Genomic DNA, 24,853 nt, shown 5'->3' with positions numbered 1-24,853 from the left:
GACAAAGCAGCACATGGTCAAGTATTAACCACAGCAATGTCAGAAACCACTTATCCACGCTGAAGGAAGGCTGCAGGCATAAATTTGTTTAACGTCTCCTGCCTTTGGCTGCAGGGCAGAGGGGAGGCTCCTCTTCCTGGAGGGTTTCTGGAGAGCAGGGAGCCTCTGAGTGGGCTGGGACAACTCTGCAGCTTCCACTCTGTGAGAAAGGAACTGCCTGGGGACAAATGGGCACCCATTTCACTCCAAGCCATGCCATGGTGAATAAAACCAACTTACATGGAATGAACAAAACAAACTTTCCCCCTAAGGACATGGGGGGAAATAATTTAGCTGCTTATGCCAATGTGAGGGTCCTAGATAATAAACATAAAATATAATAAAATGAAATAAACATAAAAACTGGAAATGCTCATTTATGTAAATTCAATAGAGATGGCATTGCTGGAACTTGATGGGAATTTTCTGCTGATTGAAATCTTTAAATCAGTGGTAAAACTCTCTTCTGAAAGGTTTAGTGGACAGAAGGGGAATAGAAATGGCACTCTATGACCAAAAATAACAAAAGGACATTAATATTTTACTAGTGAAAAATAACAAAGAAATTATCTCATGGACTGATTTCCCATTGTGAAAAGTGCAAAAGGGAGTAGAAGTGTCTCTGTGAGAGAAAAAACCCCTAGTTTTTATGAGGAATAGGTGACTGGCTCTTTCAGTTACCCTCTATAATTTATAGGAGGAAAAGGAAAATTGTGGGTTTTGTGGAGACATTAATCCAAATGTCATATGTTGGCAATCTCATGCTGCCAGCACTGAAACATCTTCAGAATCACTAAATAACATTCTTAATTTTTTTCTTTAAAATGACTGCTCCGAAAGCTCCCGATTTTGCCTCAGCAGAGGAGAGGAAGCACAGTGGCAAAAATTAGTGGTACAATAAATAAGAATGTTCATAACTGAATTATGTTTGTTCAAGAAAAACAAAATGCAAATTAGTAATTTTAGCTGATACAGTTTCACAAAGTGGAAAACAATTCTGAACTAAGTCATTTGTGGGAAAAAAACTGTAAATTCTAACTGTAAATATCCAAGAGTATTTTCCAGGCTGCCTAATTAGCCATAACTGGGAAAAAAATAAGGGTAGATTCATTTCAAGAAAAACAACAACATCCTGGCTGAAAGGGAACTGTTAAAACAATAACCCTCCTCTCCATGAATGTAAAACAAGAATGGGGAAGCTGAGAGTAACAAATACAGGACATAAATTTCTAGCTGGAAAAGCTGATACACCGTTTTTCCATAGGATAAGATACTAATTTTGCAGAATAAGGTAAGATATTAAACACTTCAGCCCTAGGCTTTCCTAAGAATAAAAATCCACCTTCCCTTCCCAGCCCAGCTGTGCTCCTGGTCACCCACTGGTGCTGCTGGCAAAACAAAATCTTTGTCACTAACAGCAGAGAAAGGACTTGAAGATATGTATAGATACAAACCAGAGACATCATAGCTCTGTACATCTTCCCCTCTGGTAATAAATTGAGGGGGGGGGGGCAAATTGCAGCTAAACATTTGAAAATGTGTAATTTCCCTCCAGGAAACCAAGCTGAGAGGCTGTTGGGGTGAGTGGTGCTGTGGGCACCAGGGAAGCCCTGAGGAAGGAGGGGAGAAAGCTGCATCTCAGAGATGTTGGGATTTCAGTGGGCACTCCCCACCATCAGTCTGCTGCATCTTAGTCACAAGGAAAATAGCAGAAACCATGGTGGGGGACTGGACTGATAACAAATTGAAAAGAATGTAATGAGTGTCAACAGGTTGGTAGAAAGCATTTTCCTATCAAACTTGAGAAGCTTGTAATGTTGTTAAAAGAGGTGGCTGATATATATTATAATGTTGCCACTGTACATTTAGAGTTGTAAAGTGATTTTTTTTCTTGGATAATGTTTGACACTTGCATAGAAATTGGGAGTGATACAAAACCAGTATAGCACACTAACATATGTAAAGCCTCCTCCAGCTGGATAATGATAAAAATTATTTACTTCAAGTGCAGTCTCTGTGTATTGGCCTTTTCCTTGTAATGTTTCATCAAACTCCTGAAAAGCAACCTCTGCTCTGAGGCCTGACCAAGCTTTCTGAAGCAGTGACATGAGTAGAGAGCTAAGTCACTTCTGAAAAGGATCACTTTGAAAATTATGTCTTCAGTGTCCCTGTGCAGCTGGTCTTCCTCAGTTCAGCAGAGAAAACCAGACCCTCCCAGCTATCAGTAAGACTAATGTATTGAAAACAGAAAAATGTATCAGATGGTCTAAAAGTGGCATATGGGTAGGGACTTGACAATATTAGCCTTATAGAAACAATTAGGTATCACCAAGAACTGTTAATGAATAATGAAACTTATTTTCAAGTTTCATCTTTGGAGAGTTCATAATTTTTTAGAACTGTTTCTTGCCAATGTTCTTTAATGGTAATTATAAAAAAAGGCTGGTGCTTGCAGTAGGTCCTAAAAAAAAAAGACTTAAAAAATTGGATAGATCAATAGAATAATTGAGTGGTGTTTAGTCTTCTTGTCCCCCACCCCGTACATTGTGCTGATACTTAAGGCAATGACAGCAATTTCTGGCTGTAAGAAATGGAGCTTGAGATGAGCTGAATTCTCATGTATTTAATAAGATTGAAGAATGCTCTAAAATACTCAATAGCACACTCACTCTGATAATACTAGACTGCATGGAAATGTAATGTTTGTTTAGTGAGTTTGTTCATGAGACGCAGAGTCACTAGTTTAGGAAATGTCTGTGCTTTCAGAGTAAAGCATACCAGGAGAAGGAAATTTTTGACAAGTCTATGGGGAGGAGTACCCATAACTACACTCACTGATGTCTCTTCTCAATGACAGCATGACCAGTCCATTTACACCAAGCAGAATGAGTTCTGAAAGGTTTTCTACACCATCTCAGGTCTATCAATGAATTCTGTATTTGCTGGCCAAATTCATTGGGAAATCTTGGATTTGAATGGAACAAATGAAGTGGCATTGAAGAGCAGGAGTCAGAAATGCTCTACAGGAAAACTGCTGAGGTTACACAGAGAAAAGCAGTAGTTACCTAAAGTTCCTCTATAGCTTGTCTTAGGGTCTCACTTTAAAAGAAGAAAGGGAAATAATTATTTTCTTTATTTTCAGTTATGTTGCTAGGTCAGTGCAGGTTCATCTGAAATCTGTTTTTCACCAGGTTCAAAGTATGTTAGATCTACTCCCAATCCTTCAGTGCTCCGATTTGCTCTTCCTGAGGCAATGGAGCTGGAGCAACACACTTCCCCTGCTTCAGGCTGTTTGTAAATGTAACAGTGCTTTAAGAGCAAATGCATTAGAATATTTTACTGACTTGCTTGCAAAAACTATTTTCTCCTTTGGTATTTCATTTGTCTCCCCTCATTTTTTAAGGCATGCTACACATTTCTCACCGCCATTCTTCCCTCCCATGGCATGTACTCAAAAAGGCAAATTTGATTTTAGAGAAAAACATGCTGTGTGGGAGAAATACACTTGGCACCTGCAACATCTCAGTTTGGATTCTGGGGACCAAAAAAAAAAAAAAAAAGAGTAGTTTGGTTTAAGAGTAGTGTGTTTCACTAAGTTCCTCCCCCAAGAGAGATACTAGGAGGTGTAATCTCCTCTCCCTTTGGCCGAAGATCAGGACAGCCACTTTGCTTGGAGTCACATGCCAGTCTCCTGCCAGGATGTGCTGTGCTCCTGCTGGGCTGCCCTCAGGTGAGATGGTCTTGTGGCAAAAATGTGCAGGACTGTTGGCTACAACACAGAGTGAATGATTTTTTTGGCTTTGTAAGTGATTCTGTCAGATGGGTGCTTTAAGTCCCAAATCAGAGGCACGAACAGAGCTGGGGTTTTGTTCCTCCCTGATAATGTTTAGCCATGTTCTCCATGGCAGGCCTTGGGATATGTTATCTCTCTGATTGCACAGTCAGTGTTTCACACAGCCCTTGGGGCCTTTATAAGTTCCTCACACTCTCCATGTGCTTGCTGCTATGGTGCTCTGAGAACCTCGCGATTGAGTTAAGATTCAAGAGTGGGATGGGAAATGAAGAAACACAAATTTCTCCCTGAGTCCTTGGAAGCCAACACTTCTGGAAAGGCATCAGGTCTGCCCTCAAATATCCCCAAAGACAGCCTTTGCCCTGGTGTACTGGGCAGCCCTCCCAGGGACAGCTTTTCCTCCTAAGTTCTCTGACTTGTGTAACTGAGCGGGTGGAGTCCAGAACCTTCCCAACTCCTCTTGTCTGCAAGCAGGCAGGCTGGTGTCTGTGAGAGAGGGCAGATTGGCTCAGAGATGGATGATGCTTCTTTCTGAAGGGCCTTTTGAGGTATTTTGTGCTCTCCCTGAGCCAGGTTGTATTGGCAAAGTCCAAATCATCAGCGTGGTTGTGAAGCACAGGGAACAGACACAAACACAACTCTAAATGGGAGACTTGGGATGAAGCATAGCTTATAGTTGAGTTCCACAATGTGGACATTCCTCTGCCTGTCACATTTCTGACTAGGGCTGCAATTGAGGATTTTGTTGCTTGTCTGTTTAAATACTGTGAAGCTACAAGTTTACTTCTGTAAAAGAAATTACATGGTTTCACATGCTGCACAAAAAAAGCGCAGCACAATCTTTGTGACACAATTGTGCTTTTCCCCTGGCTTTTCTGCCAAAAATCATGTGACCACAATAGCCTTTTAAAGTAGTATCATCTTCCCTGTGTAAGTGATACCCTTTTCTTTCATGGCTTATCCTGTCCACTCCTTTGGGGTAAGTATTAATTTTCACCACTAAACAAAACTCCACACTTTGTGCATTAACAAGAAAGTAACATAATGGTCCCTCCTTCCAATCCCAGTAGCAGTGACCATCTGGAGACCTCCCCATTCAACTTTGGATGAACTGCAGCTGAAGTATGAGAGCCACTTTGGCTCCATACAAGCTGTTCCAAGCCTCATTGTGTCTATTAGCAGTTTGTCTTAGTGACAAGGCTGCATTTTGCCTATTGAAGGTTGGGTTTTAGTGATTCAGCGTGTTTCCATTGTCCACAATTGAGAGTAGATCATTCAGGCTCTTATGTTTCCAGTGCTGTGGATACAATAGCTCATTATCCTGGGGTGGCTTTTTTGTTGGGGGTTTTATGGGGGTTTTGGATAGATGCATAATAGATGCAAGCTCTTTTCAGGGGTAAGTTCTTTTCTTGATGCCCACGCAGTGTTTATTGCAATGGGACTCTGTGTGGTTTTACCCATCAAAGCAAGCCAGGCATGGAATAGAATGAGGGCTGTAACCCCAAGTTTTTGTTAAGAAAGGCTACAGCTCCTCAGCCTGCATGTAGCTTTCTCAATAGGTGATTGCATCTACATGATTCATCACGGCACAGGTGAGATTTACAGAGGCCACACAGGAGAAACTGGATTTCATTGTCCTCTAAGTCCATTGGCAGCAGTGGCTTAGAGGATGATTGCAATGAGGGTAAAGTTATGGTGATAAGGAAAGTTGTTTGAAGGACACATTCTTTGTTTCTGATGACATGAAGCTGGGATTACTGTCAAAACAGCAGAGAGTTGGACTGCTACAGGAAAAACTGGAAAACTGCAGTAATCCAAATAGCAGTGATGAGAAGGAGTGCAAGGTCATGAACCTAGAGGCTTAATAATGAGCTCCCAGGAAATGGTCTCATACAGGAAATGGCAATCCACTGAAAGCCATGGAGGCAGAGCAAGCCCCAAGAGCACCGGTTAATCATAAATTGGCTCTGAGCTGCAGTATGGTGTAATGTAGCTGAATAAAGGACAAGTGTGATTCCAGAGGGTTCTGGAGAAGGATTTTTCAGGAGTGGCAGGGAAATATTAATGCTGTTGTGCTCATAAACATGCACCTGGAATTGCCTTTACAATACTTGTCACCTCTGTTGGAAGACATGGATTCAGCTGGAGCAGGTGCAGTGAATGGCTACAGGGATTAGCACAGGGCACTCTTATATACAGGAATAAACTGTTCTAGCAGAATAAAGGCTGAGGAAGAATGTAACTGTGCTCTATAAAAACAAGAATGAATTAAACACATAGATTGAGAAAGCATGTTTAAACAAAACAACCAATATTGCCTTGAGTAAATAGGTGTGTGTGGCTTGGCTGTGATTTAAGTTTCCAAACAAAAGACTCTGGAATATTAATAGGAGAAGGAAACAAAAAACACTTGTTAGATTTTAATAATGGAAATGACTGTATGAAATGATTATCATCTATATAGAGAAATCAAGCCCACATGGTCCCTTTTGCAGTTTGTTCCAAGGCTTCCTGAAGTACATTATTAATCACATGTTTTGATCTTTGTTAAACATGGAATTTGTATGTTTGTGTCAGATGTTATATGTGCCTGAGTAGCACTTACCTTGGCACTAAAAGCTGGTGAATTAAAGTCTTAAATACTCTGGTCTTGGACTAAATCAAGTTGCCTCTCTGTTCAGAGAGGAACAATTGATAAAAGGTACCCACCTTCGAAGATTTCAACTTAGGAACATGAACTCAAGGCCCCTCCTTCACCAGAATAGTTCTGATGAGCTTTATGGGTCCTTTCCAACTCAGTATTCTGAGATTATGTGTGCTTCCTCATCCCCATGTCCTTTATCTCTTCAATCTTCCTCTCCCAACTCTGGATACTTGAATGAGTTTTCAGCTTTTATGACACTTAATCCTTTCCCTCTTTTGTGTGCTTTCTACCTCCTGATGTTTCTCAGCTTGCCTAGATGATATTTCTGTGCTTCTCAGTGTCACTTTCCAAACTGAAACGTCCCCTCCTGGGTGGCACAATGAAGTGCCCCCTGCTTTTCCTCCATACACTGCAGTGCAGGATCTTGTCTCCCCTTTGGAAGTGGTGCTGGCAGACAGCAGGTACAGCCCAGCAGCTGTCCCAGGTCACAGAACAGTGCAGGCAGGGGCCCACTGCTGCCAGACAGCACTGAGCTCCTACGGCCTCTGCTCCTGCCCTGATCTCACACCCTCCTGCAGCAGCCCTTCAGACAGTCTGTCCTCTGCCCTTTCCTCTCCACCACAATGCACCTGGGGATCCTGAAAGGGGCCAGTAGCTGAGGAGTCCCCATTGTGCCCCAGGTGTCGGATCCAGCACACACGGCAGTGAGTGCCCTGTGCACCATGGGTCACTATCAGTGCAGCAAGGCAGGACACACAAATCCTTTCACCACTGGCTGTCACACACAGTGACATACAAGAGCAGTCTCTTCAGCTGACAAAGATTACATTTCCAGCTCTTTGAAATCCATTTCATCACGTATTGTGCTGCAGACTTGGCTTGTGATCCTCTAGAGCACTTTCACCCTTACAGTGACCATAGTCCAGGCTGTAAAATGGCACAGGACATGGCAAAATGCCCTGGCTGTGTTCCTGCTGCTTTCCCTGAGTGCCCTGCACCCCTGAGCTAAAGACACCTTTTACCGCTGTTCAGCAGCAAGGGCATGAGGATGCCTGTGCTGGGTGGGAAAAAAACCTTTCTTCTGCTTACAAAGAAAGGTTAGCTTGGAATCACTTGATTGCATCGGGACATTGGTCAATCAGAGGTGTGGTGAGCTAATTAGGAAGATTGTGTTTTTCATTTGTTGCCTCTCTCTAACATTCCTGTAACTGGATACCTTCTTTTTTATTTGAGAGACAGATGGAAAAATAACAAACTTAGATAAACCTTTTTTGCTCCTCTGGCTTTTTTGCTTATTTCCGTGCTCTCTCTGGTGGCATTGTGGGCATAAATTTAACATGAAGTACAAATGCCATGTAACTCAGGCTGAGATTTTTAGGCATGCTGTGCACACCTCTTTCTCCCTTTCCAGCTGCCCATCTGTATGCAGTATGATCAGTACTGCTCTCAGTATTCTGGGGGCAGAGCTGAGGGGGAGGCCTGCGGGATTCCCCAGGTAGGGTACAAAGCCCATTCCCTATTGCAGCTTTCCACAGATTGGTTCCTGGGTGAATCATGCAACTCATGGAGAATGACTAGCACTTTGGAAGTGATAATGAATTTGTAGTCGCTATTAAGTGCATGATACATGGAAACTAGAAATGCAGGAACAGAGAAGGAGAAGCACTTAGCACTTAGCAGCAGCACAAGGTTAAATTTTGCTTTGAATTTCTCCTTTCTTTGAGTGCTCTTAAAGAGGGTGAGGGAAAAACTCATATGTGGAAACTGCATAAAGTGCAATATCAGATGGCAATTGTATTTAAGAACATCTTAAGCAAAAGCACTTAACAATTTTCATTTCAAAAAAAGCTTTTCCACTATACAATGTCCTTACAGGTTCTCATTACCTGAAGAAAAAACAATTTGCACCAAAACCCAGATTGCTTGTTTGCTAAAGCTCTAGCTTTTGTTTCTTTCAGGAAACACTGGAATTATCTGGGCTCAGTGTGTGCTAAGGTTACACCTACCTCCCACTGTGACCATGCTGCAATGCCATGAAACTTCCAACTCTATTATTTCAGTGAATTGTTTTTCAAGACAGCTGTACAAAGTGTTTGCATAGGCAGGGTTTTAGGTTTTTCCTTTTATTTTTTTTTTTACCTCCAGACCTTCCTGCTTCTTGGAATTCCTGTGCTTCTGTACCAAGGGGTTTTGGGAGTCTAATTATCTGGCATAGCAATTTTTCCTGTTCATAACACTGGAGCTGTGACTTGGCAGTGGGAGCAGCTGCACAAAGCTCTGCTCACAACCACAGTACCTGTAGGCAGGCTGGGGTGGAAAGCTCCTTTGGAACTGCTGGGGGCTCCAGAGTCAACTACCAGTTTTTCTCATATGAAGACAGCAGAAGTCTCTTACCTAGTCTCCTGCAGTGTAAGGAACTCTTGCTTACCTCCTCTAGCAGCTTCACCAAACTGGTTCCTAAGTTCTTCCCTCTGATTTGATGAAATTCCAGCTTTAGAAAGGGGAGGGCAGAAAGAGCATATAGGCATACAGTCCCCAGAAATGCAAACCAGCTAGGAGTGGGAGGAGGACAGAAATCTTGTTGCGGCTGTTGTGAATCTGATACACCAGAAATTTAAATATCTACCCAGGAATTTGTTTTTTAAGCCTCTGCAATTGTTAATTCAACTGCTAACATACAGTTATAAATGCCAGGCAGAATGGGTGTCTGGCTGGTTGGTTGGTACCTCTCCCACTGTGCATTTCCCCACACAGCTGTTCTACGCTCAGAAATCTGCCAGCAGCAGAAACTGAAGGGCCTGTGTCAGAACAGGTAATCACTGTGATCTTCTGAATGCTCCTTTAGAGGGTTCTCCAGACTGGAATTGGAGCCCCACTTCAAAAAAAGGCAGTGCAGATACAGGGACCCTCCATCTCTCTTCCTCTAACTGCTTGGAGCTGCTCCTCTAATTTCATGGAGTAGGGATCTATGACTTGATCCAGTTTTCCCACCAGGTATCTCTTTACATCAAAGTTTTAAGAGAAAGACTGCCAAGCATAAGCAGTGATCTTCAGTAGGTCAGAAGTCAGTCCAGGATGAATTTCCAAGGGAAAGCACAGTCCTCAGCTTGTTCTCTTCTGCAACACTCCAAGGTGCTTCAAGTCTCTCCAGGAATGCTCTGCACAGCCAGGATTTTATCTCAAACTCTGGCACAAAGACACTGACCTTTACTTTCAGAAACAGCAAGTGGTAGGTCTGGATTTTGGATGTGCACATCAAAGAGCAACTATTTAAAGTACCTATCCAGGTACAGCAGCTTGGATAACCTCACTGAGAGCTCTGGTCAGCAAGCTGCTGTAAGACACACCTGCATGATTACAGCACACCTACATTACTGAACAAGACATTAGTGAAAATATTTTATTAGGACCCTCAGTTCATCATTACTCACTAATAGAAAAAGCAAGTTCCCTAAAGACTGTTCCATGGAAAGTTCTATGTTCTATTCAGCTTTTAAATGTGGGGTTTTTAGTTATGTACCATTTTAATCCTGTAGGAAAGGTATTGAAAAACCTCACTATGGCATATGGAAAATTCACCAAGTCACCTGCAATTTTTAGAAATAAGGTTTTTCTTTTTTATATGGGTGACAATATGGTACATGACAAGATGTAATTCTGGAAGATTATTTATGTTTCCATAGGGGATTCCACTTCAGTCATTTTTCTCCCTCTATACTTTTTCCATCTCTGCATGCTGTAGACTATAATTGAAAGTAAATCTGATGCAAAACATCTACAAACTTCATCCTTCATCTTTTTAACTATCAAGAAACGCAAACTGCAACATTTGAAACAGGTTAAGAGTTGTTTAGTAAGTCTTCCAGTCTGCATGATGACAGTTTGGAAATTCAGTTTGAATGACTATTGTGTTGAATAGACTGTCCATGAAGGAATAGATGGCATTATTCCCACACTGAGTAAGATCTCTTTCTTAGCAAGTATTTAGGTGTTGATTATAAAGAACAGTGATGAAGGAGGAAGAAAAGAACTACTCAAGTACTACTACTACCACTACACATCTTTCCCCAGAAGATATCTGGACTTCATCATTCTTACATAGATATAACCAGAGTAATCTAAATGATTTGTAAACCCAGAGGTTATTTTTACCTTCTGCACAAGTTAACTAGAAGTAGGGAACATTTTGGTTTTTAAAATGAACTAACATTTCCACATCTTGGATTTTGATAAAACAGGGATCTAATGCAGATATGATTTAGCTTTCTCACAATGGCCTTAATAATCACCACATAACAGATGTGTAGATGTGGCATTAGGGATATGATTGAATGCTGAACTTTGTAGTGCTGGGTCGGACTTGATGGTCTTAAAAGTCCTTTCTAATCTAAAGGATTCTATGGTTCTAAGTTATTCCCTTGTTTCCCTTTGTATTTAACTTTTGGTAAACAGGTCCTTGATGCCTTTGTTCCAACAGAGCTTGTCTGGTTGTTGCCATTACAAAAATCTACACTCCAGAAGGAAACCAAGCCCTTTGGCAACCATGTAGTTTTCACACAACAGTTAAGGCTAGTTCTTTAACTGGTCAGATACCTTACACACCCTCTAGGGATAAAAAATCAGCTTCACAGGCGTAACACACACAATTTCAACCTGGTATTTTTAATATCAGTAAGAAATGTTGCTTAATAACATGGTAATGTTTACTTAATGATTCACTTTGCCTTAATTACACTGCAACAAGCTGTCGTGATTCCATCGTGCATTACTGCATAACATCTTCTTAGAACAGATTATTACTTCTGCAAAAGACAATTAACTGCAGAAATTAGTTTCTTGACCATCCCCACAGCTGTCTTGCTCTAGCTGACTAGCAAGTCCCAGGCTATGAAAAAGAAGCAGATTTCTGATGCTGAAAGACATCACTGTCATGCCTCTTTACTTCTTCTAGTTGAATCAGTGGGAATTGTACTTGTTTTTCAAACCATTTGGCTACAGTGAGAAGCTGCTTTTCCTGGAATGAACGTCCAATGAACTGAAGCCCAACTGGCAAGCCTCTCTCTGAAAGAGCTGTAGGAACACTTATGGCTGGCAGTCCTGGAAGATAAAAAAAAATACACATACAAAGACTTACTATAAACCTTAGAGTAATTTCTGTATCAATTTTAAGAGAACCAGAAAAAAAAAACCAGAGAAAAAAGACTAGCTAAAATAATTTGATTCAACAAAGTGAATACTAGATGATCACAAGAAATTAATTAGAGAGATTTAAGAGGTCAGCATCCTCTGAAAAAGATAATCAGCTCTCCTTAGGAAGAGATTTCTGTCTCTGGAACAGATTCATCTTACCTGCAGCCCACACTCAGCTCCAAGGTACTCTACTTTAAAATCTGGTCTTACATTTTCAAACATTTAATAAAACTGTCCTTAGACCCAGTTATCACTGTAAGACTTAGTGGAGTGAAATATCTTGATTCTAAAAGAGAAGGTTAAATACCTAAAGAGACTGGACTTTTAAAATGATGAGGCAGGGGAAAATGTACTTGAGTTCCTGTCCCTACTCACCAGCCATGTTTGCAGCCTGTGTCAGGATGTCATCCTGAGCACTGCGGGTCCTGTTGTCTTCTTGGATGAATTCTGTGTAAGGTGCTGCATCCCTCAGAGTGGTGGGAGTGAGTAAAATATCAACACCACTCCTGAAAACCTTCACAAAGTCGTTGGCAATGAGACGTCTCACTTTCTGTGCCTTGACAAAGTACTTCTCATAGTTCCTAGAAAGGAATAGGGATATAAAGTCCTGACACTCTAATTCCCAAAATACAGAACTTTATTTTTTAGTTACTGTGGAAAAGACAAGCCCAGTAATCCTTTTGGACAAGATTTTAACTGACACTGGAAGCTGAGTCACCACACGTGTTTGTGCTCTCATAGCAGAGGAGCTGCCAGAGAAGGAAGAGATGAGGGCATACAGCTGAAGGAAGGTGAAGGAAAAACAAAACCCTACCTTACAATAATTAACTAAAACTCAAAACACTTTTATGACCATTTGGAATCTAAATAAACATTGAATTTCACAGAACCGTGGACAATTCTTAGTTGGAAGGGACCCATCAAGATAATGGAGTCCAGCTCCTGGCCCTGTGCAGGACACCCCAAGAACCACAAATGTGCCTGAGAGCACAACTCAGACTGGCTTGGTGCTGTCAGCCCTCCCCTGGGGAGTCTGTTCCAGTGCTCAATCACCCTCTGGGTGAAAAGCTGGAATCTAACCTGATTTCACTGTAGGGCAGCACAGCAAAGTCTAGAAAATACAGAAATACACAGGTCTGAAAAACAGGAATTAACCATTTAGGATTCAATCCAGCAAGATACTTGAAACAAATGAAAAAGTCCCATCATCTGTGGACAACTCCAAATGTATTTAAAACTATGTATGTGGTTGTAGTATACTTCTCTGTAGAAGACCTTATCTTTAACCATTTTTTTCCCCCTCATGTAAACAGGTGGTCTGTGGATTTCTGTCTTTACACAACTCTGAAGCAGAAACATATTAGTCAACTCTATCATTCCTTTTAACCTCATATGCAGAACTGGTAAATATGGAATCTTAAATACAGAGAAGTTCAGTTTCAAAAGTAACTGTCATCTAAACCTTCAGCTATTTGGGAAAGAAAAAAAAAAGTAAAGTGCAAGAAAAATGGAGTGGTGTATTATCAACTGCTACATGCCAGAGTTTTTACAGATAAAACAACTACAACTGCCTAAATCCCACTTTTTTAGAGTAATCTAAAGATATAAGATTCCAAGAAACAGCAATGAAAATGGTTATAATCAATAAACAGATTCAAGTTAATAAGTTATACAATGGCAATTAGACCTTTTTCTACAATCACTTCAGAAATCCACCTAGCTGTTAACATGATAAAATCCCTAAGTGCCACATCTACATGTCATTTAAATATCTCCAGGGATGGGGAGCACCACTTCCCTTGAAAGCCTGTTTCAAAGCTTTACAACCCTTAGAGTGAAGACATTTTTCCTAATATCTAATGAAAACCTCACAGAGTGCAATGTAAGGCTAGTTCCTCTTCTATCACTTGTTACCTGGGAGAAGACACTGACTCCCACCTCACCACAACCTCTTTTCAGGTAGCTGTAGTGAGAGTGAAAAGGTCTCTCCTTTTCTCCAGGCTAAACATCCCCACCTCCCCCAGCCACCCCTCATAAGATCTGTGCTCCAGCCCCTTCACCAGCTCTGCTGTCCTTCTCTGGACACACTCTGGCAGCTCAATGTCCTCCTTGTTGTGAGTGGCCCAAAAGTGAACACAGGATTTGAGGCGTGGCCTCACCAAAGCTGAGTACAGGGGGACAATCCCTGTCCTGGTGCTGCTGGCCACACTGCTGCAGATCCAGGCTGAGATTCCATTGGCCTTCTTGGCCACCTGGGCACAGCTGGCTCATGTCCAGCTGCTGTTGACCAGCACCCCCTTTTCCCCTGGGTGGTTTTCCAGCCCCTCTGCCCCAGCCTTTAGTGCTGCCTGGGGTTGTTGTGACCCAAGGGCAGGACCTGGCCCTGCAGAACCTCACACCATTGGCCCCAGCCCAGCCTGTCCAGATCCCTCTGCAGAGCCTTCCTGCCCTCCTGCAGATCAACACTACCACACCAGCTGGAGCTGTCTACAAACTTGCTGAGGGAGGACTCAATCCCCTTGCCCATGCCATCTCTAAAGATGTTAAACAGAACTTCCAAACAATCACCTAGTCATTTTAAAACTTTGAAAAGCAAGATAAAAATAAGCTGTAAAAGGCAACATTTGCAAGAGACACAGATGGGTTTTCTCTACTACTTATTCTAAGAATGCTTTCTGAACCCTCCACTCTGTTCTTCAAAAGTAATTTACTGTGGAACAGGAACACAACTCTCCTGTTCCATCTGGATGGAAGCTAATTGCGTATTCCTTCACAGAAGAGTTAACTACGTGAATTTTAAAGCAGCCTCAGGAAAGCTGATCTGGACAGCTGTAAGCAGAGGAAGCACACTTGGCAGGAATATCGGCATTCCAGAAAAGCTGGTTGTTACAGACCGACCGACAACATTCCTGTCTCTGAGAGCAATCACAAGTCACAGCTGATGAATACTCTTGCTGACAGAGCTCTTTCAAAGCAAGTGCACTACAGAGACTAATTACATGCCTAATATTTTTGTTAGTATCTGAACAAATTCAGACAAAGAGTAACAGCACATTTACTAACATAAATTAGGACTGCTGGATAATGATTGAAAACTAAAAATGTAAAATTGATCCATGCAGTAGCTTCTCTACATGAGCTGGATAAAACCCTGACTTCTGTAAGGACTTCAGTCCCATACTTCTGCCAATGCTTCTCTTTCCCTGTACACTGAGACACAGAGCTGCAGTTAATTTAATTGCTATGTGTCTGGCTTTCTCTAGAAGATCTCACTAAAATGTACCAGCAGTTTCTCTATGCAGTTTTAATGAAATTAACAGCTACAGAACTTCTAACACTAAGACAGTAAAGACTTCAGTATGATTTCAGTGTCATACCATAGGGTAGATTTCTGCCTGATTTAACTAATGGATGCCAATAATGCTCTGGTAGGGGAAAAAAAATCACTAAATTGTTCCACTTATTTAATTTAGGACACTCACTGGTAAGACTCTGGGAAAACATTTTTGTTCATTATAAACAGGCATTATAGAGCTAAAGCAATAATAAAAATACAAACAGCTACTAGTGTAAGAGCAATTTCTTCCTCATGTCACGATGGGCAATTAATCATCATTTGCTCAAAACTTCATTAACCTGGAAAAGCTGAATTTCAAGGTTCTGCTTACTGTTTCAACAAGAAGTAGTTTCCTGACAGAATCCTTCCTCTTACGACATCATTGAAGCCCTCTCTCCGTGTGGCAGCATACAGACTTTCAGTGGAATCCTTCATGTCAGAACGATGGCCTGGAAAGAAAAGGCATTCTGGGTGTTAATACTTCTTGTAATCCTTTAGATTTAATAATGTCATAGTAGTACAACAGGTCACTGTTTGCTGCAGCCTGACATGCTACTACTCTGGAAAAACAACAAAACACATCCCTGTTTTATTATGGAAGTACTAAACTAGACTTTAAGCCCAGACACTGATATGCCTAGTAGTGAAATATATTGTGTATTTATTTACACATTTTTATCTGCACAAGGTTTTTTACTATATTCCATCTTGGAGAAATAGTATCAAGCATCCAATCATGAAAAGAAAATCTATGAAAAACACTTTTTAATCTATGAATAACACTTTTATATGGCATCCAGCAATGTTTCTACTGTCTGAGAAAAAAGGTTTTTCAAAGGCCTTACCATATTCCAGTCCATCAAACCTGGCCATATTTGACGCCACTTCTGCTGTGCACAGCACATGATAGCAGACAATTGAGTAAGGAGTGTGTGGCAGGCTCACTTCAACCACTTTAGCACCTGCATTCTTAAACAGGTCAGCAGCTTTTGACCAGAGAGCCAGAATTTCACTTGACAGCCCTGGTGCATGATATTCCTTAGAGGAAAAACAAGAACAGGAGTTATTTTACATACTGATTTACTTCTAATAACAACTAAAACACAAATATTCCTTGCTAAAAATACACTGAAACCATTATCTCATCACTATATGTTTTAAAGTACCAATAAAAGCTTTTTGCATCTACTAAATCCCATACAATCAAGGGGTATTAAATTAACAGTATTGAGTCTTAATAAGAGCATTACGTTCATTTCAGTAAGATCTACATATGTATCACACATCATGGAATTTCAGTAGTTTCTTCTGAAAGAGTAATTGCCCAGTTATTCCCTTATTTATCTATCAAGACCATACTGTACTGCTCTGCAGTCACAGGAACAAATTCTCCAGGTCTAAATCCTAAAACCAGGGCTGTTAGCCCCTGTTGTTAATGCTCACAATGTTATCCGTGGCAACTGGCACACCTTGGTGAAATAAATAAAACCACCCACCAAAGAAGAACTACAATCAAGGGGTTGGGAGAAGACTTAGATTAGCTACTTTCCTATTTCACAGACAAATTATAGATACTATATTAAAATTCCCTATTTTTGAAGATACCTGCTTTAGTTCTAACCCATAATATCAAGGTCATAATACTGTTTAATGTATGCATGTATCTTTTTAGAATAATCTGTAGAAGTAGAAAAAATGTCCAAAGGATTGGAAAAATTAACCAGCATCACAATTTTAGATTTATCAAGATTTAAACAGTATGCAGCTGATCAATTTTCCAGGCACATAATTTTTCCATTTCACAGACTGTGAATAATTGGTCACTGGACATCTCTGCTTACCAAATTAAAACTTTTGGTATGCCTGTTCTAGCTTAGGTTCCAATTCTGAGAATACAATTAATAAATGTTATTTACATTGTCTTTTTGAAGGCAGAGCCTTTATTAAATTAAAAATAGGCTGAAGTCCCAAACTTTGTTCCTAAATTTCAAACAAACACGATTAAACTGCATACATCAGATGCCAAATTACAGATGTTTTTCAGTTCTTATTAGGACTCTGCAAATCACAACTCCTTGTGCCATTCAATTGCCTTTAAAAATCTGCTCAATATTAAATGCCACACAGTGGCACTTAGGCAAGGATCCCAAAGCTCTGCACAAACCATTATCAAGCTCACTGTGTGGGAAGGCACCAAGAGCAACTTGTTTGAGGTTACAGAGTAGACTAAGGAAAGAGCAACAGAGAGAACCAAGAACTGAAGTTCCCAATTTCCCCTAAGTTCCTGACACTGCTTCCCCCCACAATGACAACATGTTTTAGGTGATGCATTACTGTATGTTTACTCCAAATTGCCTGGACAGGCAACAGAGCAAACACAAACTGTTCTTTTCCAGGAGTTGCTTTCACTGTCTTCACTGTTTCAAATCATGGGAGACGGGGAGATGGTGGGCAAGACACAAGTATTTTTTTGTTATGTGTCTTTTATTTGTTCTTCCGGTCCATAACTGTTAACAGGATTTAAATGCTACCTTTGGAATTCCAATTGAAAGCTTGCTGACATCAGCCAAGTTATGTAGTTCAAATGGCATAAAGTCATCCTGAATTGTGGTAGAGTCCTTAGGATCATGTCCAGCAAGTGAACCTGAAAAAGACACAAAATGTGAAGACCAGGAAAATGTTAGTCAGGATTCAGTCTGTTTTGAGGAAATGTTGTAAACAATGATGTTTGACAGAGTAATACCTAATAAAACTGCTGCATCATCCACACATCTGGTTAGGATTCCTGGCACATCCATGGAGTTCACTAGAGGAATGAGACCATGGCGAGAGATCAGTCCATATGTTGGCTTTAAACCTACAACACCACAGTGAGCAGCAGGGTTTCGGGTGGATCCTCCTGTGTCTGACCCTAAGGCTCTATGGTTTCAAAAGGATCATCATTAGTAAGATAATTCAGAACATTTCCAAATCATAAGAATGTGTGGCTTTGAGATGCATGGATTTAAAACTGTAAATTCTTCCAGACCAGGAGTCATAATCACACAGCCTAAATTCCTGTCTGCTCTCTATGTCTGTTTTTCATTTGTTCTCTGATTTTTCTTAGGGTCTCTGAATTTGCCATTAGCAGAGTCCAGTTCTCTTTACAAAGCAAAGACAGATAGGTAGAATTCAGACCATCTGAAAATGGCCCCAAATGTCTTTTTCTGCCTTCCCTGTCCCAATACTGTGTTCTGTTCCAATACTGCGGACTCCAACTGATACATCTCATGTGATTTAGGGAACAATTTTCAACACTTATATCTTATTTATTGGGTAGCCAATGCACCATGAATCAGCATTTTCCAGGATAAAAATGAAGAGTGACACTTCTTGCCCCTAACAAGAGGGCATACTTTGGAAAGATGTTTTTCCTGTTTCCAAATCTACAAAGATTGATCAGAACTCCCAGTTTACAGTAGCTTAGGTACAATTAAAACACAGCATATTATTATTATTATTATTATTATGTGGAATTCCTCTTTCCTTATCCACAAGTGAAACCTTGTTCTTTCTAAATTGAAACTTTTATTTCAAAAATTGTATTGCAATGAAACATGCTGTTCTCTTGTTTTTAATAAACTTAACTCAAGCAGCATTAAAAAGATAAAGCAGTTTTCATTCAAATCTTTGCCAAAACCCATTTAAACTCCAGAAATAGGTATAATTTTTATTGAAGTGAGTATATGACTTTTCCCATAGCCATTTGTTTATGAGATGGCTGAACCAATTAAATTGACTTTCCTGAAGTGGAATTTTTTCCAAAGCGTTTGTGCTAATGTAAAACATCCTCAATTTTATAGCATTTTTGGACATCCAAATCCCAAACTGAAAATGTAAAGACTGGCAGCATTCCTGGTGCTTGAAAGACACTAATAGGATGGATAGACAATAGGTTATATGCAATAAAATAGCTGGACAAAAAAATCTCCCTGATCTGACAATGTGCTGAGCAGTGCAAAATGGGAGCCCAGCAACATAAGAAAAGGTGCCAGACCCTCTCAGGATCAGCCCATTCTGGCTCAGGATGAGAACCAGCAGTCCTTGGGAATGGCTGCATTGAGTTAATTTTCAACAGTATTAAAATGTTGAGTAGGTTACATTCCAGTAAAGGGCAAGGATATGAAGACATACATAACTTTAAAAAGTAATTTAAATGAGTTGTAATCAACAATAGCAAGAATACTTTAACAACAAAATAGATGTTTGTAATGCAGTCTATGGGCAAACACATATAAAGTAAATAAAGAGCATTTTTAAACACTTTCCAATTCAGAGCACAATTGAAATAATCTTCTATAAAACATGCTCCAACATGTATCTCTAAAAATTGCATAAAATGCAAGGTGTAAAGGTTTGTGATCAGTTTTAACTGTCAGATGGAGAAGACAGTATAGACAACTGACTTGCTAAACAGTGTGTTGATATTCCATGCAGTTAGTAATTACTATTTTTAAAAGAAGTCCAGTTTGTTTAAATTTCTTTAGGAAAAAAACTCCAAACAACCATAAACACACACTTGCCTAAAAAACCACCCCAACACTAAAACTGTTTTCTAAGTTAAAAACAGGGAAGTCTGTAAGTATCTGTGTAATAAGTACTCTGTACTCTTTTGTTAAATAAGAGATTTGAAAGTTTTTAGGTCCCAAATCTCATGTACTATTACATAACTAGGCTATAAAAACAAAGGAGCAGAGGAAAGATTATTATACTGATACAAACTGAGGGATCTCTTAATTTGCTGAATTACATTTCAGTGTGTATTTGTGTAATGCAATTAGGGAGGAAGACGATGCATCACAAACTCCTTCAGACTTTTTAAGAGATTATGTGGGAATAAGAATAAAACTGTCACTCCCCTACTGCCATCATAATTTTATATATATTTCACAAAGTGCAAAGTGGTCATACCACTGAATAATGCCTGAAATGAGTAAATCTAAATTTGCATGCATGGATTAATTCTGGCTTCATGATATGCCACGAGTAACCTAGGGATGCTGAAATAAATTTTTGCATGCCAGTGCCAATAACCCTCCTATTTCTTACTAGCTTATGAGAAAATTGTAAAATTAAAATATTCCAAAAATATCTTGAGACATTTAGGGAAAGACAATTTTAAAAGCCTCTTACGCAAAACATGTGAAAGACGCCACAGCAGCCGCGCTGCCTCCTGAGCTCCCTCCTGTTATTACCCAGTTTGACTCTTCGTCCTCAGGATGGGATTTTGGGCCAGACTTTTCCTTGTACTGTTTTGAGTAACTCCAGGGATTTCTGACTGGTCCAAACACTCCATCCGTGCTCCCAGAACTAAGACAGTCATACAGGACAAATACACACAGAAGTGACAAATGACATACTTGTGTTCCTCTATTCAATTTTTTAATCCAATTCCTCATCATCCTTACAAATTCAATTTCAACACAAGAAGACTGGTGTACGTAAATCCTTAAGCAGTCAACTTCTACAACATTACATACAAAATTCATAGCTGTTCATCAGTTCCTGACACAGAACCTGAACTGGTACCTCTTTCTAACTTTGCGAATGCCACTGAAAAGAACAGAGTCACAAAAACACAAAACTGATTAAAGCTATGTAAAAGTACAGGAGCACATTTCTTTCAAAACCAAGGTATTCTGTTTTTCCAGCCCTGCACAAGATCACCATTGTGAGGAAGAACACGCTGCTAGAGGAGGAGAAAAAGCTCCACAATACCAGGAACACACATTTCTCTGAAATGCCACACTATTATTCACCCTGTGGCCCTCTGCAGAGGGCACAGTTCACTGGTTCAGAATGCCAGACAGGCTTCTCGGAAACTGGTTTCAGCCAGCTTGTGTCACCCAGGTGTGAGCTGACACCAGAAGCAGGGGCAGGGCACACTTTCCTCCTTCCTCAGGCCCTCTGCCCCATGCTCCCCCTGACTGCAAGGTGCCAGTGTTACCAGCTGTATCATCACACAGAACAGGCAGCTGACAGCAGAAAGCAAACCTTATTCAGACATCACTACTTTAGAGCTGGATCTGCTCCCTGATCAAGAATTCACTCAAACACACACAGCACAATGAGAAACTACTATTGGGAAAAGCTCTGTAGGAGAACCCTCTGTTTTAACAAACTTAGACCAGTTTATCACTGCATTATCAGGTCTTTCCCAAGCTTTTTGCCTGCTCTTCCTCTGAGGAATAGCTTTTTAACATAAAAATTACTTTATTCAAAACAATATTGTCCAAGTACTTTCACTCCATCCACAGGAATTTCCAATCAAACCTTGGACTCTGGTTTAAGTATAATAAAACCAAAATACAGCAATTTTACTGTTTTTCAGAGGTACTAAAGTCCCAGTGATTCCCTTCCAAACCTGGCAGCAATTCCCATCCCTAACAGCCCGATGCCATTCTCTGCTACAGCTTGGCTGCCTTCACTGATGTGCAGAAGAATTAATTTGTAGCAGGATTTTTCAATGTGCTCCTGAGAAAAAGTCACCACCATTAGCTCAGGCAACTTGAAAGCCTTGCTCTTGACTAGCCTGTGTGCAGCAAGTCAGGGAGTACTCATACAAATTACCCCAGTGGCCAGATGGCAGAGGCAGTGGCTGCCACTGGGGGCACGGTAACAATTACCTAAGGGCTAAAAGCCATCAGTAAGGAGAGAGGAAAAGGCAGCAATTAACTGTGTTGTAACCAATTCTATTAACACACTACTGAATCTACAAGAAGGCCACTTGTCTTCAGCCTTCTGCACAAGCTGGACTGCTTCCTGCCTCTCAAGCACATTTGAACACTGTGTTCACAAAACTCAGCGTCTGTATCATTTACACAACAGCACAAATGCTCAGGGAAAAGTTCCTGCAGCTCTGTGTACCCTCCCAGTAAGTATTCATTGTTGTCTCATCTCACAGAAACAGGAGTTAAGGATTACAGGTAGATTGGAACAGATGGTATGTATGCTATTTTACGTAAAATCAGCACATTAAAGATAATAAACATCACTCACCCCATTGCAAATTCATCTAGGTTTGTTTTACCTAAAAGCACAGCTCCCTGATCCAGTAACTTCTGAACTACTGTAGCATTGTAAGGAGAAATATAACCTGAAAACAATCAGAACAATTAAGAGCAACTGGTGAGATACAAGTTATTTTTACAAGTAGCTACTCTGAACATTTTGACACTGTCATTACCACTCAGACCTTACATAACCTAGGATGAGAACTATGACAATGACACAAGACCTCAAATGGTAACCAATTCACTTCACGAATGATAACAGGGGCTTCTTCACTCCCACTTCCATCAGGAACAAGGACATCACTCCTAATACTCTTTGCAATCAATCACAACAGGTCTGAGAATGTGCTTTAAGGAACAGCATCTCAGGCAATATAACAACTTTTAAAACAGTGAAGTCATATTTTGTTTCTTCTGCTATTAAAAAAAACCCACAATAAAATCAGAGGTCTGCTAATTTACTTCTGCTATCTTCCACAAGGATTAATATAAAGTTTTACTTTGTGCAGAATAAAACAGATATAAGAAATGTTTCCAACTTTTGCTTTCACTATAAAAATATTGTAATGCCTTGAAAACATTGATGAACTGTTAATAAAAACAATGAATTTAGGAAATTAAAAAAATTTCCTTAAAAGCATTATAGAACGTGATTGTATGTTGGGATTGTTAACATCTGCTTTTCCTACAGCCATATGAAAAAGCTATTTAAGTCACCAATTACAAACAGAACAACAAAATAGGACTGTCTTTGGATTTCACTAAGTAGAACAGCACTGACTGCTCTCCTCTAGATCTAAAACCAATGTGAAGGAAAATGTGGATTTTGGAACCATTTTATTGTAGTATATGGGTTTGTATTATAACTGTTGTTAAATGCATACAATTATAAAGAGATTATGTGCTTAGAAGAAGAAAAAAAATTAACTTGGCCAGTGAAATTGGATAAATGTATTTCCTCAAATGATACCAGCTCATTTTGTGAAAATACCTGGATTTCTGGAAGACTCCAGTTCATAAACCCTCCAAAGAGTGAAAGATCTGGTTTTACTTTAAAAGTTTTACTGTACCTTTTAGCATATTTGATGCACATGTTGTCTCAATGCCAGCTGTATTAAAGTTGTCTTTTACAGCAATAGGAATTCCATCTAGAATGCCCAGTGGCTGACCTGCATTAGAAATGATTGTAAAACAACAGAAATTAAAGCAAAATGTGCTCTATATATATAATGTTCTCATCGATTACTGTTTATTTTACGTGTCCCTTTGGGTGGTTTTTGAAAGCAAGACTGCTTTCCATTTGGTATTTGATGGTTGTCTGTTCCATTTTCAAGAACCACCTTCCATTCCAACTCAAGCACTGAGCACTCTGCCCAAACCAGACCTCGTGTCTAAGCCCTCTGCCTGCTTTCATCCAGGCTGGCTGTCCCAAAGGAGTGCATTCCAATGTCACCACACAGGCTTACTGCAGCCATAGGTGCTACTAAATCCCCATCACTAAGCTGGGAGCCATAAACATACCTGACATACACAGTAGATTAATTACTGAAGCAGAGAAAACCCTTCCCAAGTAATTGATTATCCATCATCAAAAAAACCCCAGAACCAACAAACACCACAAAAAAACCCCAACCCAAAACAGCCTACATCAGGAAGCAAAACAATCTGCTTGACAATTTCATTGAGCTGTCAGAGAACAGCCAGTGTCTCATATGAAGGAAAACATGTACTCTATGAGGTGAAAATTTACCTTTCCTGCCTTTCTTGAAACACAAAGGAAAATGAGGATGGCCATCTTCTAAATGCTGCAGATAACAAGACTGAAAGCTGTTCTGTTCTCCAATTCCTAACTGCAATTAATAAAGTTGCATTATTTTAATTTGCTTTCTTAATTAAAAACTCAATAGGTTGTGCCAGCTGTGTGCCTATTCCAGTCTGGAGGCCTAAGAATGACCACTGCATTTGCCTATTCACGGCACCTGTTGGCTACATATTCCAAATGAACTGCTGAGGGAAAGAACAGCAGACACCAAGTAGTAATGCTGTCCAAGAGGCACAGAGTCTATTTAACCTGTAGTGCCTCGTTTGGTCCAGGTTTTCCTTCTGTTTTTTGGTCTAAATACTCTCCTGAGTGCCAAATGTACACCCACGGAAACCTCAAGCATGAGCTTCATCTCCCAAGAGTCAGACAAGCCAAGACACCCCCTTTAAAAAGCAAAGGTGCTTCGTCTAACACAGACAGCTCCTCCTCAGCAGCTTTTTAAAGACTGACATTACTTACAAACCAATATACCTTTTTTATATCTTTCCTCCGATTCTTCAGCCTGCTTCATAGCGGTCTCTTCCGCCACGGTGATGTATGCATTCAGAAACTTGGTGCTTTTGATGAGGGCCAAGCATCGCTGGCAGAGCTCCGTGGGAGCAACTCGTCCTTCCTTCAACGCCGCCGACACCTGGGAGCGCAGCCCATCGTTCAGGGCAGCCGGGCGCCAGAGGCCGCGCCGGGGCGGGACGGGAAGGAAGCGCCATCCCCGCTGAGGGAAGAAGCGCACGGGACGCGCTCTCCCGGGCCGCCCCGGGAAAGGGGAACGCGAGGGGAACCCGGTCACCTTGCGAACCCGCCCCGCTCCTCGGCATCCCCGGCAGGCGGACAGACCCCACTCACCTGGCGGAGAGAGGCGCGCAGCATGGCTCTCCCTGCCCGTCCCCTCCTCCTCACGCCCGCCGCGCGACTCCTGTCCTTCCCCCCGCACGGCGGCCGGGCGCCGCCATCTTGGCGCAACACCCCGCGGCACCAT

At 40.8% G+C, this 24,853-nt stretch overlaps 1 protein-coding gene across 1 annotated transcript; it reads right to left on the bottom strand.

Annotated features, from left to right (window-relative positions):
- Positions 1–11,117: 11,117 nt before the first annotated feature.
- On the bottom strand, positions 11,118–24,826 carry QRSL1 (glutaminyl-tRNA amidotransferase subunit QRSL1). Its single transcript, XM_064709871.1, has 11 exons — positions 24,721–24,826; positions 24,349–24,508; positions 23,126–23,224; positions 22,042–22,138; positions 20,176–20,352; positions 17,747–17,922; positions 17,535–17,647; positions 15,849–16,041; positions 15,335–15,452; positions 12,042–12,247; positions 11,118–11,573 (listed from the first exon to the last, which is right to left on the bottom strand). Exons 1-11 carry the CDS (start codon positions 24,742–24,744, stop codon positions 11,362–11,364), a joined length of 1,575 nt encoding a protein of 524 aa, XP_064565941.1. The 5' UTR covers positions 24,745–24,826; the 3' UTR covers positions 11,118–11,361.
- Between the last annotated feature and the right edge of the window lie 27 nt (positions 24,827–24,853).

The sequence above is a fragment of the Zonotrichia leucophrys genome, chromosome 3, assembly GCF_028769735.1.
Source record: "Zonotrichia leucophrys gambelii isolate GWCS_2022_RI chromosome 3, RI_Zleu_2.0, whole genome shotgun sequence".
Lineage (NCBI taxonomy): Eukaryota > Metazoa > Chordata > Aves > Passeriformes > Passerellidae > Zonotrichia > Zonotrichia leucophrys.
This window is presented reverse-complemented; position numbering and strand designations above follow the sequence as displayed.

Coding starts and splice junctions, on each gene's coding strand:
- QRSL1 (XM_064709871.1), bottom strand. CDS start 24,744: ATGCTGCGCGCCTCTCTCCGCCAG. Junction 24,509..24,720: donor TGCGCGCCTCTCTCCGCCAG/GTGAGTGGGGTC, acceptor CTGCGCTCCCAG/GTGTCGGCGGCGTTGAAGGA. Junction 12,248..15,334: donor AACTACTTCTTGTTGAAACA/GTAAGCAGAACC, acceptor ATTCCTTTCTAG/GAACTATGAGAAGTACTTTG.